The sequence below is a fragment of the Vicia villosa genome, linkage group LG1 (genome assembly GCF_029867415.1).
Source record: "Vicia villosa cultivar HV-30 ecotype Madison, WI linkage group LG1, Vvil1.0, whole genome shotgun sequence".
Classification (NCBI taxonomy): domain Eukaryota; kingdom Viridiplantae; phylum Streptophyta; class Magnoliopsida; order Fabales; family Fabaceae; genus Vicia; species Vicia villosa.
Genome location: NC_081180.1, coordinates 55,421,768 through 55,448,837, shown reverse-complemented (window position 1 = coordinate 55,448,837; position 27,070 = coordinate 55,421,768). Strand labels below are relative to the sequence as shown.

Here is a 27,070-nt window from a genome sequence, read left to right as displayed (position 1 = left end):
CAGTGGAAGCTAGGAAGTGATCATTGGAATGCAATACCTCTGTAAGCAACCTCTCCGAGGCTGGCTCTAAAACATTGAGGACAATGTTTAGTTCAAGTGTGGGAGGGGTTCTTTTCAGTTGCTTTTAGTTGATTTCCATTTTTTGTTTTTGTTTGTGTGTTGTGTTGACATTGTGTTATAGATTGAGTGATGGATGCTGAATGAATGATGAATGGTAGTTAGTGGATGAAAGGTGCAACCTGAACTTAATCTCTCGAGGTACTTTGGAAGTGGACATAGCCGAAAGTGTCGGACGCAACTTGAAGAACTGGACTGAGAAGGTAAGTGGTGAAATCGAGCCGGAAAAGAAAGTCACATGACATAAAGGGTGTGTTGAAGCTGCAAACTTAGCCTACATGGTGAGGAACATAAAAAGCCAAACACATGTAAAGATCATCATGAGAGTAAAATCAGGTATGACTTTATCTCTCTAATTTTGCGTTTGTCCTACCGACACAGTACAAATATGAAATCACACACTGAGGCACTTGTTTGTTCTCCCCAGAGCCTTTCCGTCCTTCATTTATTTATGTTTTATCCCTCGTTAAACCTGTTGAGCCATTCCCCCTTGTTTGTTTCAACCCACACATGTCATCCTTAACCATAATTCTATCATCTTTGTTCGGCACTTGTGTAATTATTGTTTCTTTTGAATCTGTGTGAAATTGTAAGTTTGGGGTAGTGCTTAAAAAAATAAAGGGCAAGTGTGATATGAAAAAAAAGAAAAGAAAAGTGTGTAAAGCACAAGAAAAAAAAAGTTTGAAACACTTGCCTAAAAAGATTTGAAAGACTCGAACGATGTTGATTGCCTGGTAATTAGGTAAAAAGGAGAGTCTAAGAAGAAACCCCCTCACACAAAACCGAACACAAAGACAAGAAGAATAACATAAGTGCTAGTTCACAAACCATTTGCATATCAATTCCTTGTTTATCCTTCCTTCCACCTCAGCCCCGTTACAACCTAAAAAGTCCTCAAAAGTGTGTGAATTATTTTTGTGTAGTGAAAGTAGGATGTATGCAAAGTCAAGGGTTGATATTGCATATCGTGATGTTGAGCGAAAAACACTCTAACCCCGAGAGACACTGTGAGAAGTGTGAAAAGTTTGCAGGTGAAATACACTCTGTTGTGAAGTGTGATGGACAACAAGGTTTGATAAGTCCAAAAGCTTAATCAAGAAAGGGAAGTAAGTTGCGAAAGACATCGACTATGTTGTGGAAAAGAAAAGTTTAAGGTGACCTCGGTTTGATATCTTGCATCACTTGAGGACAAGCAATGAGATAAGTTTGGGGTTGTGATCGGTCACCATTTCTACTTAATTTCGTCATAAATTCGGCATAAGATCGTCATACTTGGTAACACTTTGTGGTTGTTTTCAAGAGTTTTTCATTGATTCCTTTAATATTAGTTAATTGCTTGCATTATGTTTTTGTGCCCTTTATCATGTCTTTTTAGATGCTTTTGATCTCTCTACTTGGTGGTTGTAGGTTAATTCTGGATCAGATGGAAATTGCACAAGTGTTGGTGTAAAAGAAGCTGAAAATCGTGACATGCGTGTAGTATTTTGATCATAACTGGAGCTTCGTAACTCGGAATGACGCGGTTCCGGTGGCAAAATTTCGCTAACGAAAAGGGCTACAACTTTGATGTTGAAGTCAAAGCCAAAAGAGGCAGAGGCGGACACGGTCAGACCGTGTCAAGTGACACGGCCGTGTCCAACCTGCTGAAGAATTCTCCCCAAAAGTGGCAGAAGCTGACACGGTCAGCCCGTGTCAAGTGACACGGCCGTGTCAGCCTGTGCGGACAGAATTTCTAATTTTTTATGTTTTTACAATTTTAAAGTTCTGGGGGCAATTTGAGTATTCTGGCTGAGATCTGAAAACCTAGAGGGATTAAAAGAGAATTGAGAGACAAGGGGAGGCATTTTTTTGATTGTACGATAGAATTCAATAGAAAGGAGAGACAGCTTCATCAAGGATTGGGAAGACGAAGAGATTCAACGGTGGACACCATTGAAGATCAGAGTTCTCTTAATTATTGTAATGTCTAAACTCTTTGATTTTGTTTTCTTGAATATTATGAGAGGCTAAACCCCCCAATGCCAGGGGGGTGTCCCTGATTTGAATTGTAATGACTTTGAGTTCCGTATTTCTTTAATCAAGTATTCGTATTATGCAATTTGATTGTTTAATGTTTTTATGCTTTCTTTGTCGGCAAAACAAAGATTGATCTACGGTTAACAATTTGTAGGACTACGGTTGTTAAGGTTTTTAAACAATTAGATCTTATAGTTATCACCTAGGACTAGGGATATCGAAAGGTTATTTGAACATTCTTGATTAATTACATCTTTGGTTTCCAAACCTTTGTTTCTAATGACTTAAGCATTAGGATTGCAACCCAAAAGGTTTTCACTAAGGACTTAGGAAAACACCCTTAAGGACAAATAGTTGCATCATATGAACTTGGTAACGAGATCTTTTTACAGAGTCATTATAAGGCTGATCATACACCTACCTTGGCATTACTCTCAATTTATATCAAAAGCTCAACTTTAATTTCAGCTTATTTTTATTATTTTAGCTTATTTCTTTGATTATTTAAAACAACACCCCTATGCTCTTTTGTTTAATTGACTTAGTATAATAACTTGTATTTCCCACGCAATCCTCGTGATCGATACTTGGGGTAAAACCCATTAAACTACACCGGTGAAAATAGTACACTTGCTATTTTTCCGATCAAATACCTGCAAAAGTCTGTCTTCTTGATTGAAATCAAGGTTAGAAGAGATAATAACAGGAAGTTTTTCATTATGCTCCAAGTAAGCATATTTCAGGTTCCCAGGGAGCTCTTTTAGCTCTAAGGACGGGGGCTGAATGATGGATGGAAGGCTTGGGGCAGCCGGGATGTCAAGAGCATCGACGGCAAAAACAGCCTCATCGGTAACAACTTCACCTGTAGGAAATGTATCAGGCTGCAAGGAAGCATCAATCTCAGCACAAAGGACACAAACGTTAGTGTCAGTGCAGTCAGGACATGAATAATCATCATCAAAATCAGAGAGAGATGGAAAATCAAGTGCAAATAATTCAGAATAACTCTCATCAACTAGTTCAGAAATCAACTCAATGTTAAAAACCGAATGCTCCTCCACAGGGTGTTTCATGGAATCGAAGATATTAAATTTTGCGACGATGTCACCAAATTCCATGGACATGGTTCCATCATCAACATCAACTTTTGTCTTCGCCGTTTTCATGAACGGTCTGCCTAAGATGATGGGAGCTCTGCTTGACTTAGTTTCTCCTTCCATGTCCAGAATGTAAAAATCTGCAGGAAAAATTAAATCGTTAACTTGAACGAGGACGTCTTCCACTATGCCGGTGGGACGTGCATTGCTCCTGTTCGCCAGTTGAACGATTAAACCTGTATGCTGCATGGGACCAAGGCAAAGGTTATTATAAATAGAAGTAGGCATAACATTAATGCCCGCTCCTAAATCAAGCAAACAATTATCAAATTTCTTATCCCCGATGGTACAAGGAATAGTAAAAGTTCCCGGGTCCTTGCACTTTTGTGGCAAGACCTGAGAGATGGCCGAAACACTTTGTTCGGGCTGAATAAAAGCAGAGATGCTTCTTCCCAAGTTGACTCTGTCACTTCCTTTTACTTTTCTCTTGTTTGTACACAGATCCTTCAGAAACTTTGCATACCTTGGAACTTGCTTAATCACATCAAGAAGCGGAATGTTTACCGCTACTTTCCTAAACATATCCAGAATTTCTTTTTCTTTGTCTCCCTCCTCAATTCTTTTATTTTTCAGAACTCTATGTGGGAAAGGAACTGGTGGCACATACTCCTTTTCTTTATTTTTTTCAGTTCCGACCACAACAGAAGAAGGAGAAGAAAGCTCAGCTGGAGAAGGTTCAGATGGAGAAAGTTCAGAAGTTACCTCAATGAATTTTTTATTCTTTTCAGGGGCTGTTTCTGTAACTTTTCCGGATCGCAAAGAAATAGCGCTCACATTAGCATTACCATTCGGATTGACAACAGTTTGTGCTGGAAGTTGGTTCGAACCATGAGCTTGCATATTATTTATTTGAGTAGCAAGTTGTCCCATCTGTGTGGTCAAGGTCTGAATGCTAGTGTCGGTTCTTTGTTGAAACTGAAGGTTGTTCACGGCCATTTGCTTAACAAGATCTTCCAAGGATGGTCCTGAAGTAGTAGCTGGAGGGGTGTGATGTGGCTGGGGTAATGGAACAGTGAGCTGTTGTTGGGAAGGCTGCTGATTTCCATATCGGAGGTTGGGATGATTCCTCCAATTGGGGTGATATTTGTTGGTAGACAAGTCAGGGGTGTTATTGTACCTGTTCTGGTTGTAAAGGTTGGCTGCATAAGCTTGAGGCAGCTCGGTAACAGTATCATCTTTCAGAAGAGGACAAGTATCAGTGGGGTGATCATGAGCTGTACAAATGCCACATACAGTTGTTGTTTGAGGTTTCGCTACTGCAAGTTGTTTAACTAAAGCGGTAAGCTCATCAAGTCTGATTTCTAAAGCTCTGTTCGAGGACCCTTGAATTTGATGTACACCCTTGGTCTGGACAAAATTGGTTCGAGTGGTGAATTGCTGGGAATTTAAGGACATATTTTCAATGAGGGCCCTGGCAGCAGCTGGAGTTTTGTCAACAAGTGCTCCACCACTAGAAGCATCAAGAATGTTTCTATCCATGGGCAACAACCCCTCATAAAAGTACTGAATGAGAAGTTGCTCGGTAATCTGGTGTTGAGGACAGCTTGAAACTAACTTCTTGAACCTATCCCAATATTCAGCCAATGACTCGTTATCTTGTCTAATACCACATATTTCTTTTCGGATTGAAGCATATCTAGAGGCAGGAAAATATCTCTCCAAGAACACTCTCTTCAGAGCATTCCAGCTTGTGATTGAATTCGGTTCGAGATCATATATCCAGTCCTTCGCTGCACCCTGCAAAGAAAAAGGAAAAGCACGAAGTTTGATATGATCTTCAGTGATCCCTTTAGGCTTCAATGGTGTAGAACACACCACCTGGAATTCCTTCAAATGTTTGTGTGGATCCTCACCTGCAAGACCATTAAACTTTGGCAACAAGTGTATTAAACCCGATTTTAATTCAAAAGGAACAGCAACAGCATCATATTCAATACACAAGCCATTATAATTAACACCAGGGGCTGCAAGTTGCCTTAGAGTTCTATTTTCAGCCATTTCAAAAGCAAATTCAGAATCAGAATCAAACAAATTATGCAAATAGTCAGACTCAGAATCAGACTCAGCTATGGTCGGTGAAGGTGAACTATTGCTAGCCTGGCCTGCTCTACGAAGTGTGTGCAAGGTTCTCTCTACCTCAGGATCAAAAGCAACAAGTTCAGGACAGGAAGACCTAGTAGCCAGGACCAGTGCGCAACAATGTAGCAACAAACGTGAAAATGCCAACTATGTCCCTAAAGCAAACATAATGAAGCAAATCGATTAAAAACAATTCAAAAAAATAAACTGACACCGAAAATAATCTAATGACGTAAAAATAGAATTTTGATATTTTTTTCAGAATTTTTTGACTATATGAAAACAGAAAATAAATCATTAAAAATAGTAAAAAGGCTTTTTTCGCGATTTGAAAATTTTGTCACGTAACTACTTTGTAGTAAGTGACTTTTGATCGGGGATTTTTTTCACACCTAACTGTCGGGACAAATTTTCGAAACGGTGAAATTTTCCCAAAAACCGATTTTTTCGACTCTATAGACGTTATGGCCGAAACCGCGAGGAACCTATGGCCAAAACGCACAAACACTACACCTAAGACTCTAATATCAGTTAATATTCACAAGAATCCCCGGCAACGGCGCCAATTTGATCCGCTGTCGCTCGCGGGTCAAAACGAGTAGTTTTCAAAAACGTAGTATAGCGACAATGGCTCGAGTCGTATCGCAAGGATTCTTGATTTTATTAACTAAAAGCAAAGTAGAATTTGGGGGGGGGTTGGTTTGGTGGTCGAATTACAGAAAAAGAAGCGCTTAAAATAAGTTATTCTGAAATAAGCTGTTTTGAAAATAAGTGATTATGGAGTTAAGCTAATCTGTTGTTTCGGTTCCTATCTATCATCGATTACTACAATATCACTGTCCTAAGCGGAATCTATTCATATTTGATCATAACAACAATCCACAAGCGAGATAGAAATTATAAGAATTATGTTTCTCTTTTCACCGAATTAAGCAAACGGTTAATGAAATCAGCGGATTAACGGATTAAGCAAACGATAATACGCATTCGATTGTAGGAAAACATAAATCAATCAAATTAACAAAACTATATATGATGATTTGAATTAAGCAAACAAACAACATAAACAAAATTGATATGAATAGAAAATTGCGAAATTGTATTAACCTCAAGTCTTGGAATCCGAATTACAGCAGATTAACTCAATAGGGATTAGTTCGCCATGGGATCGTACAAGCCTCTCAAAATTTCGTGAATGGAAGATGATGATGAACAGTACGCGGCTTCTACCGTAAGGGGAGAGAGAACGACCCATTTTACAATCCAACTGGGTCAAAAATACGACCCAGGCCCAAAACTAATTGACCCGAAACTTAACTAAAACTAGTGCTGCAACTTCAACGAATATTCTGGCCCTTCTACAGTCCGATTATGACTTCGACTCCAACATAAGAATTGTAGCTCTTTCTATTAGCTTTCCGGCGATTATTAGAACGCCTCAATCGGACTCCTGGAACTCCAGATATGATCGTTTCCGTGCAGACTGTTAATGCTGAAAAATTAATACGAAAAACAAATAAGTGCAAAAATAAAATAAAATATTAAAACATATTAAAACATAAAAATAAATAAAACAAACCGAAGAGATGCTTGAGTACAAACATGGAAGAACATGCATTAAAATGCACTGATCAACTGCTGAAGAGTATTTAAAGAGAACCCTAGACATAATGTAAAACAACTTTTGACAATTGTAAAATTAGGGGAAGTCTTGAGTTGTAGGTTTGAGATTCTCTTGTATTTTAAGTCACCCATATATCTTTTGATACAGTGTGGTAGACTGTTTGTTACTTGATTGTGTATCAAGTTATTTTTCTCACTCTTAAAGCTTTTAACCATATAGTTGAGTATTGTTCTTGGTTGAAGCTTTTAAGAAAAACTAAGTATTTTGTATTTGAAGTGTAATCTTCTATTTGGTTCTTTTGATTCCAGTCACAAGGTTTATGGCTGTAGGTATATGTGGTGATTAGAAGTGAGATGGGATTTCTCATATCTAGATGGTGATTTTTAGGTAGAAGTTGCATGGGGTAGTGATTAGGAGAGAAGTTGTAAATCGAGACTGTTTAAGATTTGAATTAATATTATTATAGTGGATTTCCTTCCTGGCTTGGTAGCCCCCAGAGTAAGTGATGTTGTACCAAACTGGGTTAGTAATTGACTGTGTTATTTACCATTCTGCAAATTAATCTTGCATGATTTCTGCTTGGTAAAAATGTATTCTGTCAGTAGATGATGTCAAGACATCTGCCCTGACCTTGTGTTTTGTGCTGAGACATTTGTCTTAATGTTTATGTTGTTTATCATTTTGTAGTTCATACTTACAGTCTGGTTTAATGGGTTCTTCCTCTTAACAGATGTTATAACATCTCTCTTGACATCATATTGTGATGTTGGAACATTAGTATTACCATGTGGTACAAGTGCCAAAATTTCAGTATTATCCTATTCCTCGTTGTTGTTGTTATTACCAAGGTCTTCCATGCTTTATAGTTTTGGTGTTAAAATAAAAGATTCAAATTATTATTTTCTTTTGGATAGTTATTTGTTTTGGTGTTAAAATAGAAAATTCAAATTATTCTTATCGTGTCCACATAGACTGATGCGATTTCAAAAAATGTTCAATAAATCTTATGATTTTAAGAAATGTTTGTTAAATATGTTTGTGATGAGAACTTAATATTAAAATAACGGTTAAGAAATCATTTAGGATTCCAGCTCATTTTCGCCAAACATGTAATCCACCATCAACCCCTTTTTAAATATCCAACACATCAACCCATTGTTCGTCCCTTCGACTTCTACCGCCACCATGATGAACCAATCTATGTATTCTCGTAGGATTTCTTTCTTCTTTTGTTGGATCTCACTAAGTATGGCTATTACCGTGGGTTTTTGTTTTTGGGTCTTTAGTTGGGCGGTAAAGGAGTCTTATAGTCCCTTCCAAGAATTTATGGAATAGTCAGGCATGGTCTTAAACCACATCATATCAGTTCCATTAAGAGTCAACACAAATAGCTTACATTTCACAGCTCCACGGGCTAATAGTAGTCAAGCATAGTGTATACGTGCTAAATGTACCTGTCTGAATCTCTCGTGCTATTATAAATATCCAACTTCGAAGGTTTCTCGAGTGACTTTGGAGTCTTACTATCGAGGACACGCTCAGAGAGCGGGTTCCTCCTCCAGCCAGGAACATGTACTTTAGTGTCGCTGTTGACCCCTTTTTGGAAGTGTGATGACGATCAATGAGGACAGTGATCCCCAGGTGAATTGTGACGACCACCTCTTTCTCCGAAATCATGTGGAGAGTCAGATTTTTTCGATGCTTGATAGTAAGAGGTAGATGAGGGGCTTAAATCACATGCTTCATATTTGGTTGATGTTTCACCTATTTCGCGCTTATTACCCGCAAAACAACTAAATTTCTTAATATGAAAATGACAAACCCACCTATGTTAAAAAAATTGAGGTACTATTATTTTTTCAATTTTATTTGCAATGAATCTTTTAAATACATGTTTGTGTTAGATATTTTTAAAAGAAATTTACTCAATATAATTAGCACATAGTTTTTTTTTTTTGTCTTTTGATGACCTTTCTCTTTTTTTAATGGTGGGATCAAAATAAAGAGAGAATGCCTCTACAAATCCTCCAATGTATGCCTATAAGTTGAATAATACTAAGCAAAGTCTAAAACAATCCCATTGGATTGTGATTGAGATTGGGATGCTCTTAATTTAGGCCATTTAAAGAAGAATTAAAAGAAAGAATGATAGTAGTATTATAGGAAGTAAATAAAATAAGCTTTTACTTGAAAGAAAAGAAAAAGGAATTAAATAGAACCTTTTCCTAATATAAAATAAAAATAAAAATTGGACTCATTCGAAACCGGAAAAGTAGAAACGGAAGCAGTAAAAGTTGAGCTCCTCAAGTCCACGATACTCTCACACTTACGTGCACCACTTTCTCCGCTCTCTCTCACACGCACACAAAACAAAACAAATTTTAAAAATCAAACACAAAAAACGAAAAGCGCTACAACGTAACTGAACACTCTCACACAATAGCGTCTCTTATTCTCATTCTCTTCTTTCCTTTATTTCTCTTCTTCATCCTCACTTTCAAAACCTCTTCATCCGAACCAGAATCAGAACCACAATCCGAACCTAAACCAGAACCTGAACCTGACTCCGAACCAATGGCTACAATGGACTCATTGATCTCTCTCGTTAACCGAATTCAACGAGCATGCACGCTCCTCGGTGACCACGGCGCCGATCAAGCTTCTCACTCTCTTTGGGAATCGCTTCCCTCCGTCGCCGTCGTCGGCGGTCAGGTTCGATTCTCTTTCATATTCGATTCGCCAATTTTACTACTAGTTCATTTCTGCACCGTCCTCGCATTTCGTTGTTTTTGTTTCTGATTTTTTGAAAATGCAGAGTTCCGGAAAATCATCGGTGTTGGAGAGCATCGTCGGCCGTGATTTTCTTCCCCGTGGATCAGGTACATTACCGTCATCGATTTAACTGTTCGTTTCATTTTTAGTATTCATATCCTCTTTTGTTGCTGATAATCGAAAAACTGTGAAAATTGAAAGAAGGTTAGGTTCTTTTTTTATTTATTTTGGAATTGTTAGGAGAGAAATGAATAGTGAAGAATGTTTTGAATAATGAAAGAAAAGAAATGTTTGGCTTTGGTTTTTGTGTCTTACCTTTTGGAGTAATGTTTAGGGATTGTGACGCGGAGGCCTTTGGTGTTGCAGCTGCACAGAATAGAGGAAGGGTTACAAGACTATGCAGAGTTTCTGCACTTACCGAAGAAACGGTTTACTGATTTCTGTATGTCTTTTTCTTGCAATGCATGTTTGATTTTAAATCTACATTGGAAGATTGTGGAAATCGGAGTTCCTTGACCACTATAAGCCCTGCATGCATTTTTTGGTTAAGAACAAAACATTCAAAGTGTGCAATTTGACTTGTTAATGTGTCATTCTCACAAGGTTTAATTATTTTCTATGCAACACCGACACCTCTAAAAAAAGGCGTGTCCATGTCGGTATCGGACGCCTGCACCGACACTTGTGATTATGTTTAATTTATTTATTTTTTCAAATTATTACCGGTGTCGCTGTGTGTGTGTCGGGATCGTATTCGGGGTGTCCATTATTGTTCTGTGTATGCTTAACTTAAGCTCAAAATGTCTTCACCTGTTCCTCTCTACTGGACATGGGGAATCGTGTTTCTTCTTTAGACAGTGTAAGATATTTAACTAAGGTTATCATGTACAACTTTGACTGAAGTAGACTCATTTCTTAGGTTGTCTCAACTGATATTAGCTGCAAACTAGTGTTATTTTCATTTTATTTTTTAGTAATTGTTGTATAGATTGGCATTGGTGAAAATATTTTTATATTACATCCACTATTTTCTTAGGATTTTTTTACACAGCTACAGATGAGCAATGTATATTTTAGAAAACTATTTTCAACTTGTTTGACTTGTTATTATCTTTTGTAGCTATGGTTCGAAAAGAAATTGAAGATGAAACTAATAGGATGACTGGGAAATCAAATCAGATATCTCCTGTTCCTATTCATCTAAGCATCTACTCACCAAATGGTACAAAGCTTATATTTTACATTTCATTCAAGTGCCATGCATCCCTTGGTTTTATGTTTTTTTTCTCTCTCTATTTTCTGGGATTGATTTCCTAGTATTAAATGGTGCTTGTTCTTGTTGTCAGACATGATTCCAGTCACCAAATTGCAGTAGATATTTGTTGGAAATAATATGTAACCAGTCCTTTCCATTTCTACAATCCCTTTAAACTTGATAGCGTTAACCTCTTTTAAATTTGCGCTATTTTATTGCTTTATTTGATGTTCATTTCATGTTTAATACATGTGCTATTTTATTGCTTTATTTGATGTTGTTCATTTCATCTTTAATACATGCTTTCTGAGTGCTTGCTTATCAATTAAGGCTGATTCTATTTTTTCATTTATTTTACTATTTTAAATTGATAAGTTGTTAAACCACTAGTATCTGTCTATGTCAGAAGAAGTTTGGGAATTAGGAATCACCCATCCTGATGTTTTAACGGAGTTGTATATCCTCTAATATTATTGTATATGTGTGATCTGCCCTCTTCCTGTGGGAGTGTCTACATTCTATATGTGAATTATGGAATTTTCATTTTGTTTTGTGGTATTCATGTGATTAATTCTGTTTTTGTTCTCATCATTTTTATTATTATAACTATTTTAACGTTGTTGTTACTGTTGGTAGTTGTCAATTTGACGCTGGTAGACCTGCCTGGTTTAACAAAGGTCGCTGTAGGTACGCTTTATTCTGACTATCTTTTTTATAAGTAATCTTGTATTTCAATCAACAATTTCCTTTTTCCTTTTTTAAGTATGTAGTTGATTTTTTATTTTACTTTATCAGAGGGACAGCCAGAAAGTATTGTTCAAGACATTGAGAACTTGATCCACTCATATGTTGATAAGGTAGTTTAAACTTGATAGATGTACTTTTATCCACACTGCTACAAACAGAATTTCCTGTATTATTGTTTGAAAAACCTGATGATTTGTGTTAATTATGATTAAAAAAGAGTACCTTAGTACATAAAAGGTCACTCATTTCAATCTAATGGGTATGGATGAAGTTGATCTCTTACCCTTATTTTCTACGTAAGTTATTTCTTCTTAATTTTTTAAAAGCAGTAATACATGTAAGTTACTTACTAAACAATTTATCATGCCAGTTTTGTCTGCTTTATTGGGTCAGCCTTACCCTAGGATTCATGGGCATAACACCACAGTCTATGTAGCCCGTAAATCTGTAATGGTGTAGCTCTTTAAAAACTAGATGTGGGCTCTAAAACCCTTGGGTAAATAAAGTTACACTTTTGCCACCATCTATGGCTTTGGGCATAATGATAATCACATGATCCAAGAAGTTATATCAAAGCAAGGTTGGGGGGATTGTTTGCAAGTTTTTGAAGTTTAAACAACAATGAAGATTGTAGTTGACAATTTTACACAAACTTAGAGTCTAGCCTATTTTTTAACTGGTTTCCTTTTTATGATATCAAAACAGAGTAGAAAAAGAAATAATGTGCTTATCCTTTTATCATATAGTTTTCTACTTAAGAGTCTTCAATTTTTCTCTTATATTGCATTATTTTTGTAGTTGCTAGCCTGCATTGAAGAAATCATATTAGAGATTGATATAATAAGTTAACTATCTTTATTTGAATCACTTCACCAGTACTTGTGAGTGATGACAGGCAATATTTGATCATACTCTGAATTCTAAATATGGGGCTTTTCAACCTTTCCCATTCTGACATAATGCTATTGAACCTTTGTCAAAATAATAATTTGAATTTTGAAGTTTGCGGGGTTGACTGCACTTTTAATCCTTTTATTTATCTATTCATGATTTGTTTTTTCTTTAATTGCAGCCTAATTGCTTAATTTTGGCCATTACTCCTGCAAATCAAGATGTAGCGACATCTGATGCCGTCAAGGTTTCCAGACAAGTTGACCCTGCTGGTATGCTAGCTGCATTTGGCTCACATTCATGCTTGAAGTATGCATTTATTTTCTCATAATACTTTTGTGTTTTTTCTTGACTATACATTCAAAATATTTTCAACTTAGGTGAACGAACATTTGGTGTGTTGACAAAGATTGATTTGATGGACAGAGGCACAAATGCTTTGGATGTAAGATTCTTAGCTTTTCTGGTGCACTCAGTAAACTTATTTAGTTGGCTGATTGGCTCCATGATGAAACTTATTGTGGATTTTCTACAAATGTTAGTCGACATGGGTACTCAGTGATTTTCAGATATTGGGGTAGCTAATGTTCCGATTTTGTCGTGTTGTAGGTCCTTGAGGGAAGATCATACCGACTTCGTAATCCTTGGGTGGGAATTGTAAACCGTTCTCAGGAAGATATTAATAGGAAAGTAGATATGATTGCTGCTCGACAAAGAGAACGCGAATTTTTTAACACCAATCCCGATTACGCACACTTGGGCAGCAAAATGGGTTCGGAATATCTTGCAAGGCTTCTCTCTAAGGTTTTTCTATTTATCCTTGTATTGATTTAGATATCTGTTGGGTGGACATGCTTTTTTTGGCTTTTTTTTTTTCTAACTTACCATATTTATCTGGTTGATTATAAAACTCATCTGGTTTCAGCATTTAGAGTCTGTGATAAGAGCTCGGATTCCAGGAATTGCATCTTTCATCAATAGATGCATTGACGACCTTGAAGCAGAATTGGCTCAACTTGGTAGACCAGTTGCCATAGATGCTGGGGTGAGGAGTATTTTGTGCTATCAGCTATCAATTTAAGTTAAATAATTCCTATTAGTGTATTTATTTATCCAACTTCTGCTTTTGTCAGGCCCAACTGTACACTATTCTAGAATTATGCCGTGCTTTTGACCGGGTGTTTAAGGAGCATTTAGATGGAGGGTAAGGAAATACATTTGAGGCTTAAATGTAGAAATCATTAGTTTGTTGCTGTGTTTATTGGTTTGTTTGTTTAAATTGGGGTTTGAGTTGATACTTAATTCTTTAAGAAACTCTTGAAAACACAACCCTTTTTAAAATACTTGCAGGAGGGAAAATCCTCAACCTTTCTAATTTTATTGTGTTGTTTGTTCTCCTCCTAGGCGACCAGGTGGTGACAAAATTTATATAGTTTTTGATTACCAGCTTCCTGCTGCATTGAGAAAGATTCCACTGGAGCGTCATTTATCACTGCAAAATGTGAGAAACGTTATTTCTGAGGCAGATGGATACCAACCTCATCTGATCGCCCCTGAGCAAGGTTACCGACGCCTCCTAGAAAGTTCACTCAATTATTTCAAAGGTCCTGCACAAGCTTCTGTAGATGCTGTAAGATATTCATTTTTGCTTTAAAAGGTTCACTGATTCTGTTTTTATTTTCTTCACGATGATTGATCTTGTTTTATTCTCGAATTTTTTTGTTGCTAACTCCTATGCATGCTATCTGTGGCACAGGTTCATTTTGTCCTGAAGGAACTCGTGAGAAAGTCAATTTCCGAAACAGAGGTTTGAATTGGAATACTTCCTATAAGAAATGAAAAGAAATGGGATTTTAGCCTTGTTAGTGAGTTTTGATAATGGTTGCAGGAATTGAAGCGCTTTCCAACTCTCCGGTCTGAAATAGCAATTGCAGCTAATGAGGCGTTAGAGAGATTCCGTGAAGACGGCAAGAAGACAACATTAAGACTAGTGGAAATGGAATCGTCTTATATCACTGTTGATTTCTTCCGTAAACTCCCACAAGAAGTCGTCGACAAGGGAGGGAATCCAGCTCTTGCCTCTGCTGAGGGACACTTCCAAAGGATTGGTTCAAACGTCTTATCTTATGTTGGGATGGTATCTGAAACATTAAGGAATACCATTCCAAAGGCTGTTGTTCATTGTCAAGTGAGGGAAGCAAAGCGATCTTTGCTTGATCACTTTTACGCTCAACTTGGCAGAAAAGAGGTTATACACATCAAATGCATTCTTGTCATCCGCAATACTGAGTATTACTTGACTAATTTTTGCTGTTTATTTTTCAGGCAATGCAACTTGCACGGTTGCTGGATGAAGATTCTGTACTGATGGAAAGGAGACAGCAATGTTTTAAGAGGCTGAAGTTGTATAAGTCTGCAAGAGATGAGATTGATGCAGTTTGTTGGTCGGGATGAGATGAATGTGAAAAGAATTTTAGGAGGATAAAATGACTGATATAATGAATAGCCGAGCTTGAGACTATTGGCTGCGACTATTATGTTCTTTGATTTTTTGTGCTTATTACTCTAGCGTCTGATTTAGAGCTTCAGCAGTATATGTTGTTTACAGCCTATGTGAAAAATGCATATAAGAAAATCTTGTTTTTTGAGGATTCATCAAATTCCCAAAATGAAAAATTGATCAATTTATCATTAATTATCATTAATTATGGATAGTTTCTAGGGCTGGTAAAAAAAACCATGAACTGATTTGTCGAACTAAACCGAACTGAAGTTAAAACAACCAAACTATTACAAGCAGTGAAGCAAACTCAAACTGTGATCCCGAACCAAACCGTGGTTAATAAACTAAAAACTATTAAACTGTCTGCACTAAATTCTAGTAAAATTCCAGAAATACATAAAGCAAACTATCACTCACAGAATAAAGGAGCTTAAATACTAGTATAACCTATAACATCAATGAATGAGAAGCTTGATGTATAAGAGTCGTTTGGAATTATTTGAAGTTCAATTTGAATGTTTCAGCAAATCCTTCTCTTTTTGGCTTTTTGCAACCTGATGTGTATAGTGTAATCATGGTTCGATTATTAGTTTATTGGATTATTTGTTTCATTTTTTAATATATTTATTTGTTAAAAATTTAAAAAAGTTTTTTATTAAAAAATTAAAAAAAATATAACGGTTTAGTTTTTTAACAAATGGTTAAGTTTAAAAAAATTATCTTCTAATAATTTGATACAGTCCAGAATTTCGAACTAATATAACAAACCAATAATTTTGATTCAGTTCAGTTCTAAACAAATTGAAATGACTCAATTCAATTCGGATGATCATTTACTATACTTCGGTTCAGTTCAATTTTCAGACAGAATTATACCGTAAACATCCCTAATAATTTCCTCTGAAATTTAGAAGGCCTCTTGAGGGAGATGATTGTTAGCTCAATCAATAAACAAAGTTATGCACAAACTATGTTCTGTCTACCACATCTAATTAAAAATACAAGAGCCACCCAAACAAAACTAAAAGGGGGTTATAATTCTGTAAGTATCCTAAATATACCACATATATTCATAAGTGAGCCAATTACTCTATTTGTCAAAAAATAGTTCAGAAATGTATCTCTCTAGATATGAAGGATGAGTATGTATACACTTCCGTAATAATTCTTTGGAATTTATGTATACTTTTATAATAACTTTTAGATAGTAAAATTGTTATAAATTTGACATATTTAAGAAATCTTATATTATGGGTCACTAATATTAAATATACTAACAATAAATTTTTTATTAATTAAATCATACAATAGGTAATTAATAATATTTAATAACAAAAGGATAATATATTTAATAATATTCTCCTTTTGATTCAATAGAAAGGGATGCACCCAATATGGTAATAGCATGTAAAGACCTACATTATTCACAATAGGTGAACTTGCTATAATGTTGTTTAATAAACTTCTTTATATATGTTACAGGAATGCTGTTGAAGAAAAGAAAACCCTAGTAACCAAGCACTCCCACCTCCAAAAGAGGAGACCGAACAACCTCCAGATTGTCGAAGACACGTTTTAAAAGGAGGCGGGAACCCTATAAGTTTACCAGCCTACTCACTAATGGACTATGAGTCTCTCTCTCTCTCTCTCTCTCTCTCTCTCTCTCTCTCTCTCTCTCTCTCTCTCTCTCTCTCTCTCTCTCTCTCTCTCTCTCTCTCTCTCTCTCTCTCTCTCTCTCTCTCTCTCTCTCTCTCTCTCTCTCTCTCTCTCTCTCTCTCTCTCTCTCTCTCTCTCAATTAATTCACTAAGTATAATAATATTCTCCTTTTGATTCAATAGAAAGGGATACCCCCAACCAATCGTTAGTTGGTCCAGTGGTGATTGGCGCTGGACTTGGTAGGGAGAACCACGGTTCGATCCCCCGCAACTGCGATCGGGAGGAGGATGGAACCACTTGATGCCAGAACTCGCCCCCGAACCGGACTAAACCGGTGTGGTAATAGTTGGTAAACACCTACGTTATTCACATTAGGTGAAATTACTAGAATATTGTTTAATAAACTTCATTATATAGGTAATTGGAATGTTGTTGAGGAAAAGAAAACCCCGACGACCAAGCACCCCCGCCTCCAAAAGCGGAGATCGAACAACCTCCAAGTTGTCGAAGACACGTTTGAAGACGAGTGCCATTTAAGTTGACCACCCTACCCACTAATGGACTATGAGTCTCTCTCTCTCTCTCTATATATATATATATATATATATATATATATATATATATATATATATATATATATATATATATATATATATATATATATATTTATATCTCCCTCTCAAGGAATAAAGTATAATAATATTCTCATTTTGATTCTTTATGTAGCCTGTAGAGACCTACGTTATTAATAATAGGGGAACTTGCTATAATGATGTTTACTAAACTTCTTTATATAGGTAACATGAATGTTGTTAAGGAAAAGAAAACCCCAGCGACCAAACACTCATGCCTCTAAAAGCGGATACCAAACAACCGCCAGGTTACCGAAAACACGTCTGAAGAGGAGGCGGGAGCCCTCCAAGTTGATCATCTTATATAACACCCTGAACCCCACATAAAATTTATTGATAATTTAATTATAAATATCAATCACTCAGGGTGTCACACACACACACACACAATAAAACATAGTCTGCTCCGTAACACGAGTTAAATCAGCATATTTAAAAACTGTCATCGCATGCTCACCTTCACTTAGGGTATCATCACAACAAAATCAACATCAAATCAATTGAATAAAATATTTTATTTCATGACATTTAGTCTCATAACTTTAATTTTTCATAACATAAAAAAATAGTTGTATTATTCTACTCTTAACAACTTTGAGATCTCAACAAAACATGAATAGTAAACTTCAACAAAATAAAACAAGTGAAGAAAATATTTCCAGCCTAATGTCACATGATCAGAGAAAGACCCAAATAATAAAACAACAAACTAATGGAAGCAACTCCAAGAGCTATCTTCCACTTACTTCAACAAATGCCACTCCTGAGTATCTGCAAGTTGTTCATGGTGGACAACATCAAAGTAAATGGGGTGAGAATACATTCAAATAATAAACGATTCACAAAACAATCAGGATAGATTCATACATCTATAATTTCTATCATGATTTCATTCGTATAATTATGCCCTACGGTCTCCAATTTTTGACACAACTCCACCATCAACCATTGATACATGAGAAAAACACATTCAACAGTAGAAGTACAACAATCACCACATCAATTCATGGCAAAATAGAATTCAATCATTCATTCATTCATCAAATTCATCATTAGGAAATATAGAAAACATGAACCCTATTGGAGGTTATGGGAAACCTCTATACCCTTTCACGATTTAGACACCCTTAGATGAATAATCCCCCCTTTTTACTAGAATTTTCCAGAAAAATTGATTGTTCCTTGAACTTTTCTCTCCTAAGTCTTCTCTCGCTCTTTCTCTTGCCCTAACATTCTTTACCTCTTTTCTCCCAGAAATTCTACGTATCAGTAACTAATCCCCTTATTATTCTATTTATTCACCCTAAAACAATTCCCTTAATTCACTTTTACTCTCATGCCCTTCCTCCTTTATTTTCTATTTTATTTAAATAAGAAACTAAAACATTATTTTATTTAATAAAATAAATCTACCAACTTCTTATTACTCCCCACACTCTCCTCTCAAGGTCACACATCCCTATCACATTTATTTTTTAAAATAATTTAATTAAAATACTCTTTATTCTAATTAGTAAGATTTTAATATTTTTAAATAATTTCTATCAACTTTAACTAGTCACAACTTATTCTCTACACCTTTATATATAGGATATTCACTCCTACCCTCTTATTTATCTATCTATTCACACACGACAATTAAATAAATCACATATAAATCACAAAGAATTCACAAATAACTTGATTAAAATAATTTAATAAAAACTAGGGTGTTACACCCTACCCATTAATGGGCTATGATGTTGGACTTGAGACTTCATACAAAAGAGGGATTGAGTTGTGTGGTTTGAAAAATTGTGGTTTTGAAAAACTTTATGAAATAAAATCAAAATTTAAAATCATTTTGAAAACTTAACAACGGAAAATAAAATGGAGAAAATAAAACTTAGTCAGGTTAACAAAGACACGTAGGCGAGAGCCCTCTAAGTTGACCAACCTACCTACTAATGGGTTATGATGTTGGACTTGAGACTTCACATACAAGAGGGGAGTGAGTTTTGTGGTTTGAAAATTTGTGGTTTTTGAAAACCTTGAGAAATAAAATCAGAGTTTAAAAACATTTAGAAAACTTAGCAATGAAAAATAAAATGCATAAATTAAAGGAGTTAAGGGAAGAAGATGAACACAAAGATTCATACAGGTTCAATAAAAAAAGACTTAGTCTTGTCCCCCAAAATTGATATGGAGAGTTTCCAATAAATGTTGAGAGCTTTTAGTAGGAAAGACTCACGAACTCCCTTATACAAGGATATGATGGTTGATCTTCAACCAAATAATATTAGACGATAGATATGAGCATTTGCGTATTTTCTTCAGAATAATTTTAAGAGTGAAGTGGTCAATCTTTCTTCCCAATTGTGAATTGAAGTGGTTAGTCTCCTATTCACAAATACAAACATTAGGCTCAAATCTTTGGTTTTAAAACGGGATAACCACTAACATGTGAGATTTTAACACCTGACTGATCTCGAACCTGTGAAGCTTTTAATATCGGGTCGAGCTTAAATCTATATTGGTTTTAAGACTGGGAAGACCAAGAATCTATGAGATTTTAACACAAATTGATCTCCAACCTAGGAGTGAATCACACAATCCCAAATCAAAGCTTTTAAAGGGTTTAGCTTTTAACCCTAATAAATTCCTAAATGGACAGTATTCAACCAAGGTGTATATGAACAATTTATTTGGTGAATTTTACAATGCTACCCTTTCTAATATTACAATTATATCCTCACTCACATAAGGACTTTTCTCACAAAAGCACTTAGGATAAAACATTAGTGAGAAAGTGAAAATAAAACTGAGAGAGTGAGTGAGAGAGGTGTGTCAAAACACGGTTCTGGATGGTTTTAAATAATAAATGGAATCTCTATTTATATGCCTAAGGTTGGCTCAAAAAGAAATTTGAAATTAATGCTTTTTACCGTTATCTAATCGATTAAAACACATTCATAATCGGTAAGATAGTTAAAACAATCATTTGTAAATTCTCAAAAAGGACATAAAAGATATCTAGTTGTTGCACATCATTAATGTGTTGTCCCAATTGATTGGGGAGTTATTTTTAACTAATCGATTGGACAAGGGACCTAATCGATTAGATAAGCCAAAATTTTCCATATAGCTATTTTGACAGTTTCCAAGTCATCTGGCACAAATTTAAGATATTTTTGAAGATGTTGTCTTTGATAAAAGATTTTGGAAAATGTTTTAGTGTGTGTGCTTTACCCTTGTGCTTTTACGATAAAGTCCTTTTGCCTTACAATCGTTCACTCATTACTAAAATTGGATATTACCATATTACTTCAACATTTTGCCAAATACTTCTCTTTTTGTTGTACATGCTTTAGTAGTATGAGTTGAGGCTTTAGTTTCATTTCATTTGGTTGACATCATAGGATATTCAAGTTCATCAAACTCTAATGATAAGGTTTGCATCTTTATCCGCTTAATTATTAATCTTGACTTATCATAATATATTAGTTTCCATCATCAAAAGTAGTTGTCCTTGTTAAAAGCATATCACCTACAAAATAAGGTCTCACACTCTCCTCCTTTTTTATAATGACAACACATCTCTCAGGGGGAGGTGGTAAAAGAAAATAATATAAATATATCTAGAGTGATTAAAATCTCCCTGAGTTAGATAGAGAATATACCTTACTCTTCTTGAGAATATACTTCTTCCTCTTTGTCGAAATAAAAAAGATAGATAAAGATGTATTACAAGAAGTAAATATACAAAGATGTGTTTATTTATATATGTTAAGATTTATTTTTGTTTAATGAATAATGAATCCTTATTTAGAGTTGTGTGTATATATGTTTTTTACTTTGATTTTAATGTTGTATCCTCTACTTTTGAACTTTTGAGAAAACTTACAATGTTTAATTTGTACATTTTGACAAAAGAATCACTACTAGAAATACACGTATTACCTGCGGAATTTCCTGCGGAAAATTTTCCGCAGGTATTCCTGCGGATTTTCCTGGGATTTTATTAAATAAAATAAATTTCCTGCGGATCTAAAAGTGGCAGCAAATTCTGCAGAAATACCTGCGGATTTTGCTGCGGAATATATATTTTAAACAAAATATTTACATAAACTAAAAATCCGCAGGTAAATTCGCAGGAAACTTTCCTGCGGATTTTCCTGCGATATTTAATTTATAATAAAAACAAACTGTAATACAAGTTCCGCAGGTAAATCCGCAGGTATATTTCCTGCGAATTTACCTGCGATTTTGACATATTTCAATATTTAAATTTATATAAAAATTGATAGTGTTTTTTCTATTTTATTAATTATTTTTATGGTTTTTTCTTTATTTAGTTTAATTCTAATTTTTCTATGTTATTAATTATTTTTATAATGTTTTTTCTATTTTATTTTAATTAACTTTATAAATGATATATATATATATATATATATATATATATATATATATATATATATATATATATATATAATTCTTCAACTTATTTATTTTATATTGGACCAAATAATCTATAATTTTAAAAATAACATATTGAAACAAATATGATATATAATGTATAAATTTCTCTATTAATGTCATTATATCTTTTACTATAAATTTTTTCTAAATTTTGAATTTAATTTCTTTTAACAAATATATATTTTGTGTTATATAAAATTATATTTGTTCAATTGTTAATTATTTTAAAAGTTTTAATTTTAAAAATCCTACTCTAATAATAATAATAATAATAATAATAATAATAATAATAATAATAATAATGTGTTATATGAAATTATATTTAATTTTTTATTTTGAATTAAAATAAATTTTGACTTTTTAAATTTATCTTTAGATAATTTTATTTAATTTTACATTTTAGTAAAAAAAAGTTTAATAAGCATATAAGTATTAAAAGTATTATTTTTTTCTTACACTATTTTATTTTATCATTTTTACCTTTAAACATTTTCTCTTTCATTTTTCCAATATGCAAAAGGTGAACTCGTTATGTTTTCTTCTTTCTCTCTGAAAACCCTAGCGCCGCCGTCGAACCACCTTCTGCCTCTTCCTCCGTCACCTCACCTCCAATCGAAGAAAGGAGGTCATTTTTGTGTTCATCATCACGTGACCTTTAACCTGAACCAGTTGGATTTTTGTATTAGACAATTTCAGTTTAAATGCATTATGCTACTTCGTGAACGGAGGTGGCGATGTTTGGATCAACGAGAATCGCTTCCGCGTCTTGCGTCAGCTCGGAGAAGGCGGCTTCACTTACGTCTACCTCGTCAAGGAAACTCCCAACGACTCTCCCGCCGGTGGCCTCGCCAATAAACTCAAAGACTTCTCTCATCTTTCCGGTTCGATTCCGTTTCATCGTTTCTTAATCACTTTTTTATTTAATTCGTGAAATCAATGATGTTAAGCTGTAGTGTATATCATTATGTTTTTTAATTGCCTTCCAGTTTCAGCAATGCAGGTTATTTATCAGGGATTAGTTGTTGATAGGTAACATATCATTAGGTTATTTGTTGATTAGTTTTTAATTAATTCGTATTACAGGATTTGATCTTCCTCAGCCAGGATTTAGGCCTGCAGAAAGGGTTGAGGAGACGGGTCGGCGACTTGAGAAGTACTGCAAGAAGTTCAAGGTTCCATTTGAGTACAATTCGCAGGAAGATCCATATAGGTTGATGTTTGAGAAAGGGTTATATGGAAGGGATGCAATAAATGTGATAGCTTGTGAGGGAGCAGAGAGAGTTGAAAGGCCAGAGACTTACAAGAATTGACAGGTTAGTTATGAAAAAGGGATCTACTTGTAAATGACAAATCGAAGAGAATATTAGTTTGAGAGGAGAGATTGAACTAATATGCTGTAGTTAGGTATTCTTTTTAAAGATACTGTCCGGTTCGCTACTAATTGCAATTTGCTTGTTTTGTATTTTCAGATGCAAGGAGCCTATTGAGCCATTGACAATTGAAGAAGTAGCTGAATGTTGCCATGCTCCAGAAGATGTACACCATTTACCTCACTGCTAAATGCTCTCCAATATTAATTTTTTCAATTATGTTATTGAATCAAATTAATAAAAAGTATTAATTAGTTAGATAGATTTTTGGTAACATTTAATTTTTCTTGAAGAACATTTAGTATATCTGTTGAAGTGTTGAGTGTTGATTTTTGGTAACACCCTAATTTTTCTTTGCTTTGGCATCAACTTTTACTAGAAAGCTTCTAAGTGTTGAGTTAGAGCCACAATTTGATAAGCCATATCTAAGCACTTCACTTCAAGTTGTGCATCCAAAATTTCCTGAAAACAATACCATTCACCTATACTATATTCCTTTGAAGAACATATATAAATCCCTCACACAGTCACTAATTAACATGTTTGCATTTTGGCTATGCTACAAAAAATCTTTAGGTCTTCTCCTTTAAATAGTTCTTAAATTAAGAAAAGAGAATAGTAGAATTATATATTTTTTAGTTTTAGCTTTCATGATTAATTTCTTTGTACATACACACAATTCAAAACTCTAAACACGTGACAAATGATTGAAGGAATAAGAGAGTTGTGACAAATCATGTATAAATTAGTAGAAGGTGTGATGCAGAGCTGAGATTTATACTGGTGCCAATCTTAGCTAGTGAACTAAGTTTTTCTTTTTCTAAAGGTGTAAGATTCTATGTAATAGGGATGAACAATTAAATAACAAGCCATTGTAGTAATGAATTAATTCTTCATGGTTGACATAAGAAAATTCAGTTTACATTGATTATAAACTTGGTGATTTTTGAAAACAAATTGTTTGTTGAAATGCCACAATGAGTTTATTAGGTTGATTCTGAGTTGGGGCTTGAATGTTAATCTTCTATCATGGTGGATGTTTTATGGACGGTTGGTGTTTATCTATGCCTTTCCAAAGTTAAGTTAACCGACGAAGGGCTGAAGCATTTGTTGCAGAAATGCTTATCCCTTCAAAGTTTGAATCTCTATGCAGTGTCTAGGTATGAATTGAAACTCAACCTATTGAAGTTCAATTTGTCTTTCTTTCCCTGAAAATTCACTGCATTACTCTTATTCAGTTTCACAGCTCATGTTTTTGGATCTCTGTGGTGCCCAGGTAAAATCTTCGGTTGTTGTAGATTTCTCCGCACAATTCTATCTAATGCAAACTGCTAATAGAAATAAGTTTGCCTTGCAGAATCTTTCAGACGAAGGACTTGAATGTATTTCGAAATGCAAGAACCTTGTATCCCTCAATCTGACTTGGTAAACTCACGATCAACTTGAATATTCGTCTATCTCATTTTATGAAACTAATCGAGCTGTATCTGTTTTTACGTGATAGGTGTGTACGTGTGACCGATGAGGGAGTTATAGTTGTTGCTCAGAGTTGCACCTCTCTTGAATTTCTAAGGTATTATCATATTTTGAGAAGTTTATAGCACTTGGATAATTGTTATCCTAGAATCACTTATTGGATTGCCATATTTGCAGCTTATTCGGATTGAATACGCATTCGGTGTCCAACAACACATGTACTTACATTGAATTATACATTTTTTTAATTTCATGTTTTGCAGTATGGATTGAACAATGGGTGCTACTAGTGTTCAAGCAATTCAGTGAGGTGTCAATGTCTTGGTACATATGTATATCTTTTGTTTAAATGTTTCTTTTTTCATTTACTCCAAAAACACACCTCTGAGGTTTAACCTCTGTTATTAATTGTTAGTAGTTTTTTGTGCATTTATAAACTGCCAAAATTCCCTTTTATTTTTTAGGAAAGGTACTAATTGTGGTTAACTTTTCTTCTAGATCCAGTTTTGTTTGTAACAACAACAATAATGATAGATACACTTTATGTTGTTTCAGATTGAGAATGAGTATGGGGCAGAGTAAATTACTTGGACCTGTTGGCTATAATTATATGAGCTGGGCTGCAAAAATGGCTGTTGAAATGGGAACCGGGGTTCCATGGGTGATGTGCAAGGAAGACGATGCTCCAGATCTAGTGGTAATTTTTCTCACTCTCTCCCTTAGAGGTTGTTAACATTATGCACCGGTAACATCATGTGACTGATAAACTAGTATGTTTCCTGTTATGTGACAGATAAACACTTGCAATGGCTTTTATTGTGATAAATTTACTCCCAATAAACCTTACAAGCCTACAATGTGGACAGAGGCTTGGAGTGGCTGGTAATCATTTTTTACAGTTACTCCCATATTATGTAATTGCGGAAATGGTCTTGCGGAAATGTAAACCACTGACTTTAGTTTCTTCCTATGTTAGGTTGGAGTGCAAACATCTCAGATGGAAATGTTTCCTACAAATACTCATATGTTCTCATGGAAGAGTTTCGTTGAAGATACTTCTTCTAGTTCTACAAATACAATCACTGCTTCTGGTCTCTTGGAACAGATAAATGTAACATGAGATATAAGTGATTTACCTTTGGTATATAACTAGGTAAGATTGATTTTGTAAGTTGTTTACATTTTTCTCCTTTTGTTCTCTAGCCGTTCTTTATTTTCATCCAACATACGTTAACAATGACCATTATTGAGTCGTAATGCTTAGCATTTCTCTTACATCTTTCTAGCATCGTAAAGATCACTTGCAAGTTGCATCAACCATGGAAACAGATAACTGATATTGATATTTCTAGATTCTAGATGTTGTACCGAATATTGACATCTAAAATTGCTCGACTTTGACATTTTGACTGAATCTCTAAGGTTTCAGCAGCTAAAAGAAGGAGATTTAAAAACCATTTTTGCTGTACTGATTTATTTCATATCGATGTGTCTACAGCGTTGATGTTGATTCGTCCGAATCCTTTCTCCATGGAGGCAAACTCCCTTCTCTCATTGTTCAGTCCACTGGCCATGCTGTGCATGTTTTTATCAATGGTCGACTTTCTGGTATGTAGTTAATTTTCTTCTTTAGTAGATCACGCTTCCATAGAAAAGGGAAAAGAAACATGATATATATGATTGAAAACAGGCTCTGCCTATGGAACGAGGGAGGACAGGAGATTCAGATATATTGGCGATGTAAATCTTCGTGTCGGAACAAACACTATAGCTTTGCTATGTGTGCTGTTGGACTTCCAGTAAGTTTTGTTTTCCACCCTTATTTTCAGAAGATCATTCTACTATGGATTTTATTCTTCACCTACTACTTAGTGCTTACTGATATCATTCTTTTTTTTATAATGTTTCAAAAGTTTATAATTTTTTTTAATTTGAGATAGAAATTACCTGCGGATTTACCTGCGAAAATTTCCTGCGGATTTACCTGCGGAAATTTCCTGCGGATATACCTGCGGAATTACCTGCGGAATTTGCTGCCGAAAATATTACCCACGAAGGTTTTAGCTGGGGACATAAAGCCGCAGGAAAATCCGCAGGAAACGTGTTTCCTGCGGAAATTTGGCTAAAATCTGCAGGTAAATCCGCAGGAAATTTGAGTATTTCTAGTAGTGAATGGTATGTTGTGCATTATGGAAGTTGACCTCTTATAAATTAATATTTTAGACACAATGATTTTAAGATATGAAGTGAGTTTGATGCGATGCTAATGTAGCCGCAGAAATAAAAGTCAGATTTTAATTATATTTGTAATTTAAT

At 34.9% G+C, this 27,070-nt stretch overlaps 1 protein-coding gene and 1 long non-coding RNA gene across 6 annotated transcripts; both read left to right on the top strand.

The window, feature by feature from the left end:
* Positions 1 to 9,279: 9,279 nt before the first annotated feature.
* On the top strand, positions 9,280 to 15,318 carry LOC131638383 (phragmoplastin DRP1E-like). The gene is made up of 15 exons (XM_058908945.1): positions 9,280 to 9,705; positions 9,809 to 9,872; positions 10,100 to 10,207; positions 10,886 to 10,987; positions 11,657 to 11,707; positions 11,816 to 11,877; positions 12,840 to 12,930; positions 13,039 to 13,103; positions 13,268 to 13,462; positions 13,584 to 13,703; positions 13,792 to 13,862; positions 14,063 to 14,288; positions 14,415 to 14,465; positions 14,547 to 14,906; positions 14,984 to 15,318. The coding sequence occupies exons 1-15, from the start codon at positions 9,568 to 9,570 to the stop codon at positions 15,110 to 15,112; spliced, it is 1,833 nt and encodes a 610-aa protein (XP_058764928.1). The 5' UTR covers positions 9,280 to 9,567; the 3' UTR covers positions 15,113 to 15,318.
* A 7,071-nt stretch (positions 15,319 to 22,389) lies between these two features.
* On the top strand, positions 22,390 to 26,699 carry LOC131638366 (uncharacterized). 5 transcript variants are annotated; one of them, XR_009294656.1, is made up of 12 exons: positions 22,390 to 22,789; positions 22,992 to 23,221; positions 23,378 to 24,438; positions 24,517 to 24,554; positions 24,636 to 24,703; positions 24,783 to 24,851; positions 25,018 to 25,078; positions 25,310 to 25,451; positions 25,548 to 25,636; positions 25,731 to 25,907; positions 26,253 to 26,362; positions 26,445 to 26,698. It is a non-coding gene; the product is annotated as an uncharacterized LOC131638366 (long non-coding RNA). The 5 variants fall into 5 exon arrangements; XR_009294657.1 differs by having other exon boundaries at positions 23,378 to 23,444; positions 24,269 to 24,703; positions 26,445 to 26,699; XR_009294653.1 differs by having other exon boundaries at positions 23,378 to 24,554.
* The last annotated feature ends 371 nt before the right edge of the window (positions 26,700 to 27,070 follow it).